General features: G+C 34.2%; 1 protein-coding gene across 1 annotated transcript; it reads left to right on the top strand.

Moving 5' to 3' along the window:
* The first annotated feature begins 430 nt into the window (after positions 1 to 430).
* LOC127846050 (degenerin del-1-like) lies at positions 431 to 4,989 on the top strand. Its single transcript, XM_052377226.1, has 4 exons — positions 431 to 653; positions 2,477 to 2,621; positions 2,853 to 2,928; positions 3,264 to 4,989. The coding sequence occupies exons 1-4, from the start codon at positions 431 to 433 to the stop codon at positions 3,519 to 3,521; spliced, it is 702 nt and encodes a 233-aa protein (XP_052233186.1). The 3' UTR covers positions 3,522 to 4,989.
* The last annotated feature ends 306 nt before the right edge of the window (positions 4,990 to 5,295 follow it).

Below are 5,295 nucleotides of genomic sequence, written 5' to 3'. Positions count from 1 at the left end.
TTGTTCTTATTCCCATAGGGTTCCATTGTAAGACAACATGTTAATGCTTCGTTATTAATTTTCCTTCAATTAACTGTTTGGTCTCTTTCAAATGATTATTCTAAGGAACATCACTACCTTAAAAAAAGAACGCATTAAACATTTTGATGCTTTTCACTGGCATTTTGAGTAACTCATAAGGCATAAAATAGCATATTATTCATTCACTCACTAATTCGAAAAACAATATTGTATGTCAGTTCATTATCTGTCTGCCTGCCTGCCTGCCTGCCTGCCTGCCTGTCTGCCTGCCTGTCTGTCTGTCTATCTGTCTGTCTGTCTGTCTGTCTGTCTGTCTGTCTGTCTGTCTGTCTGTCTGTCTGTCTCCGAAGGCACAAAGTGTCTTCGCAGCGCTTACATTGAGGACAACAATAACGAGTCCGTTCGGAACATGACTGCCTCACTTGTTGGCCCCCATGTGCCCCTACTGTCGATGGTTAAACGACGAAAGCTGGCTTGGTTTGGAAATGTGACCAGGCACGAATCACAGTACATGACTGTTCTACAGGGCACGCTAGAGGGAGGTCGCATTCAGAATAAAAGCTGGATGGACAATGTGAAAGAGTTGACATCACTCCCCATGATGGAATTGCTCTCAGCAGCCCACAACAAACGTAACTAGCGAAGGATTTCTGTGTCTGTATCCCTCATCAAACCATCCTCCGTAGACGGACAGACAGTAAAAGAAATGATGATAATGACAAGTAAAAGGATTAATCATTCACACGGTTAGGCAAGCGCATGTGTACATGTGTCTGTATGGCGGGGGTTGTATGTTAGGTGTTGAATGCATGTGTGTGTCTGTGTGTTGTCTGTAAATTGCACCTTAGTGCTCATAGGCGAATGGATGTGAAGTTTCATTTTTTAGCAGGATGAAATGACATCTAGGAGAAAGGAGGCGTACCAGTTTAGTGGACACCAGTGAACAAAACAAAGAAGAAATTCATGGGATGATGCTAAGGACGATGCAAGTATTTGGAGAAAGTTTGCACAATGCAGAGACCTATTTGATTCTAACAATAACCCACCACGCCTATAGAACATCGTGACACGAGCAATGTCACCAAAGTCACGCCTATAGAACATCGTGACACGAGCAATGTCACCAAAGTCTGCTCATGATGATCAAGTAATATGTATTGGTAAACCAAAATGACAAAAAGGGTTGTGTCTTGAAAGAACATTAGGGTTGAAGACACCTTATGTTCAGACATCAATCTAATGTATTCAAGAATGATTGGTTTTGACACTAGTTCTCGGGAAGTTTACATTTACCAAATACTTAGTCATGCATGGACTCCATTACCTACTACTATATTTATTGAAATCCGAAAACTCAGGATAGGAACAAACAAATATGTGCAAAAGAAAAAGAAAAAGTATCGGTGTCTGAGCGGTAAATTGATATCCCGATCAAATGTTAAGTACTAGATGGATCGGTTGTCATTCACTAACCCTTGGACGGAAAGATACATGACAAAATAAAAAAAAAGTATTATAAAACAAAAACTGAAGACATGCGATGTATATAGTGTTTGAGCGATACATTTCTTTCAGGATCAAAGGTGTGCTAATGTTTGCACATTTTTCATAATATAATAAAATATATAGTGAGATCTTGGTTTCAGCAATAATTTTTAGGCAGCCACCTTGATTCTGGCAGCAATAATCGACACAATCTTCATCATTGTTTTAATATACCATTAGTTTTCACTGTTTTATTAATTTAAACTATACATAACAATATCAAAATACCATTTTATTACAAAATAATAATGCATTTAAATACCTTCAACTAAATGATACTCAAAATGACAGCAATCTTTGACTCAATCTTGAATTTCTAAAAACCCTCAATAATGTCAGCCCGGCATCAGTTGGATGCTAAATAAGAAGCATGTCCCCTTAAAAACCGAGTTCAGAGAAAAAATTGTTTACGGCCATTTTTCTGCCGAACTACAATGGATCACCGATATCTAACTCCGAATTATTCTTGAATGCAGATTCTTCATGCAAAGTACAAAATTAACATGTTTGATTTGTTTTAACTAAATTATAAACTCAATCTCGTTTGAATACTATATGGGTTGATATTTTATTTAAGGGAAGTTGATTACACAAAGACGGTAAGTCAACGAAGGTGGCCAGATGATGAATATGCGGTGAGTTTCATACAAAAACAAACAAATATCATATCCTTACTTAAATAGACCGACAATAACTGCTTGTGCTTTGACAGACACGTTTAGCTTTTTTGTCTCCAGAAACAATCTCAAATAACATTTTACTTGGGGTAAAAGGAAGCTAGAAAATGGAAATACCTGCTTCTGAAAATTATTTCTTCGCGTAAGCTTTGTTTACCTCAAGAAGTTTTTTAACTTACATAATACTTAAAATAGAAAATAATATAAACAATCTCGCTGCAATTACAATTTATATTTAAAATTTTTGTTTGTATGCCTAGACACTACCCTTTACCTTTACTGTAAATTTCAGCGGGTGTTACTTGATGCCTTATGTGACAGGGACGCGTTGATTTGCCAGACACTCCTAGAGAACATCAAAGATACGCAGGGGTTCAAGTAAGGCCCCGGATACATTGAATATTGTTTGTTTACATTCGTTTTAAGTCATTTTATTTATCAGTTAAGTATATTGTAGAACTTTTGGTATCGATAATCGTTAAAAACAACTGGTAAAGATAATCAAAAATAAAACCAAGAATTACAAACAAAATATCATAGTTATTTCTAAAATGTCGGCTTCCGGTAAAATAGTGTATTATACATGTCTGACGTTTGTGTCTATTTCAGAAACAATTTCCTCAAATTGAACGTGTACTATGAGGACTTGAATTTTCAGAACATCACCGAGTCACCCCAAATAACAGTACGTCTTTAGCAATATTACGCTTAATTTGGGTAGACGTTGCTGATTTATTTAAAAAAGCTATAGACCCTGTTTGAACGAATATATCACAAAAATTGTTTTTAAAGTATGCATACAAAACAAAGACAAATATTTGTTAAGTGTATATTCGTTAACTCACGATCAGTAAAAATTAAATTTTCCATGTTAATTTATTCATGAAGATGTTCCCAAATATACTATAGTTAAAGATTAAGCATACAAAACTGAACAAATTAACGAACACAAAATCATTCAACCGAATAATCAAATGCATATGTGTTAAGCGTTTTAACACCGTCTGTTTCATGTCACAGATACATCAGTTTCTGTCAGATGTCGGAGGCACGATTGGACTCTGGATCGGCCTCTCGATATTGAGTCTGTGCGAGCTGGTGCAGCTCTTCGCGGAACTCTGTAATTATGGCATCCACAAAACCATCAAAGAACGCCGTCATGAAACCGAAAGGCATTCTCGACGAAGCGACCGATCCCATATCGAAAGTAACGGTAAACAGGTTGGAGAACACACAGCAGAGACGAAAATGGCTACGAATCAAACTCGCGCGAACTAGGAATGTCTCCACACTTTGACGGACGTTACTGGTCACGTGATTTTGGGTCACATGGCTATCATCACGGGCGTTTTCCAAATGATTGAGAGCTTAAAAGTCGCAATGATGGCAGACGAAACTTGAGATGAATCGGTTTACAACGCAAGATAACATTTAATAGAAAAGTTTAAATGAACATAACATTTTGGTGATTATTTAAAGCTTGACATTTTAAGTTTTTAACTTTAGTGCGACATTTTGGCGTAAAAACAAGGATTGTTTCTTCTTATGCCCAAATAAATTATTCATTATGGGCATAGTAGGCTTTAAATTTCAGAGCAATAATTCATATAAATATTACAATATCAGGTGAAAATTTTAAAATAACGATTTTCACAGGGTTCTTTTCATTCAGGAACTTTACACAATAGCACTCTTTCGTAGACGTTAGACAATGGACACAGAACCCATTATTCAACTTTCGTGAGTTGCGGATGCCATTATCTGGACGTATTGTCGTGTGATACATCTTCCATATTTTCAATCAGTATACTGTGTCCAAATGGTAATACAAATGTAATAATATGTATAGTAGAGATGAACAAGTAGATGAACATTGATATTTTGTGTTTTGCTAGTGTTTTTGGTTTCAAAATTGAATTGAGTATCGATTGGATTTTGAATGTTTGTGCTAGTATTTGTCTATTGCAATATTAACTCGTCATTGTTCCACTTAGACCTGCGAGTCAATATCAGTTTAAACAGTTTATTTTGACTTAGCATATACATATGTGATACGAGTTTCAAAACGAATAATACATAGACATGCCCAGGATGTGGGTCATGTAATATGTAAGTAAATACAAGCATACATGCTTTAAGTTTGCAACTTGAAAAATATAACAGGCACAAGTTGTTATTTAAGTTGAAGGCAAGCATTTTTTATTGTAAATGTTCTTTTATTTCAGAAAAGTAATTATTTTCAGGTTTAGCATTTTGGCAATTTCAAACACTTTTAAAATTATTGAAATACATTTTCAAAAATTTCAAAGAACAGTGACATTTTTCTAATATAACCAAGACCACATTCATCCAGAATTGATTGCACAAAATCTAACCAATTTTATGCTGAGTATCTATTAACATAATCCGAATGCATTGATTTATACAAAAAGCGATGACAATTTGTTACGATTAACAATAATATTAAACCAGAAACTAATAACTCGCGTTTAACCTCCGTAACTATTAAAATCTACCAAGGTCGTCATACCACATTATAAGCGGAGTTAAGTTTTTACATACAATATGTATATCAAATAATCAGTGTTGAATTTTTCTAGCAAGTTCACATCCATATATTACAATGTGTATAAAAGTTGCTTCAAACAATTTAATCTGATAATAAATAGATAAAGCAAGATTTATAATTAACTGTCCCAAACTAAGGCCAGCATTTTTGTAAATTTGTTTTACGGGAAATTTTTCAAAAAAATGAGTCGGGGGGATAAATAAAAATAAAAATAAAATCATGAAAAGTGAGCAGTCTACCAAAAAAATAAAAATAAAACTGTCTAAACCGATTTTTTTTTTAATTTTTGAAAAATAAAAATTAAGCCAATTTAACCTTATTCTTGCATTAACCTTTAAGTGTTTTATATATCTTATAACACTGTTGTAGAAGCTTTTTATAATAATAGTAAACATATTATATATATTTATATATATATGTATATGTAAAAGCACCTTTCGCATGTATTATACTATATTGCTTCAATAGAGACCATTAACCATG

Source organism: Dreissena polymorpha, chromosome 9, assembly GCF_020536995.1.
Source record: "Dreissena polymorpha isolate Duluth1 chromosome 9, UMN_Dpol_1.0, whole genome shotgun sequence".
Taxonomy (NCBI): domain Eukaryota; kingdom Metazoa; phylum Mollusca; class Bivalvia; order Myida; family Dreissenidae; genus Dreissena; species Dreissena polymorpha.
This window is presented reverse-complemented; position numbering and strand designations above follow the sequence as displayed.

Coding starts and splice junctions, on each gene's coding strand:
- LOC127846050 (XM_052377226.1), top strand. CDS start 431: ATGACTGCCTCACTTGTTGGCCCCCATGTGCCCCTACTGTCGATGGTT. Junction 2,622..2,852: donor AAAGATACGCAGGGGTTCAA/GTAAGGCCCCGG, acceptor TGTCTATTTCAG/AAACAATTTCCTCAAATTGA. Junction 2,929..3,263: donor CCGAGTCACCCCAAATAACA/GTACGTCTTTAG, acceptor TTCATGTCACAG/ATACATCAGTTTCTGTCAGA.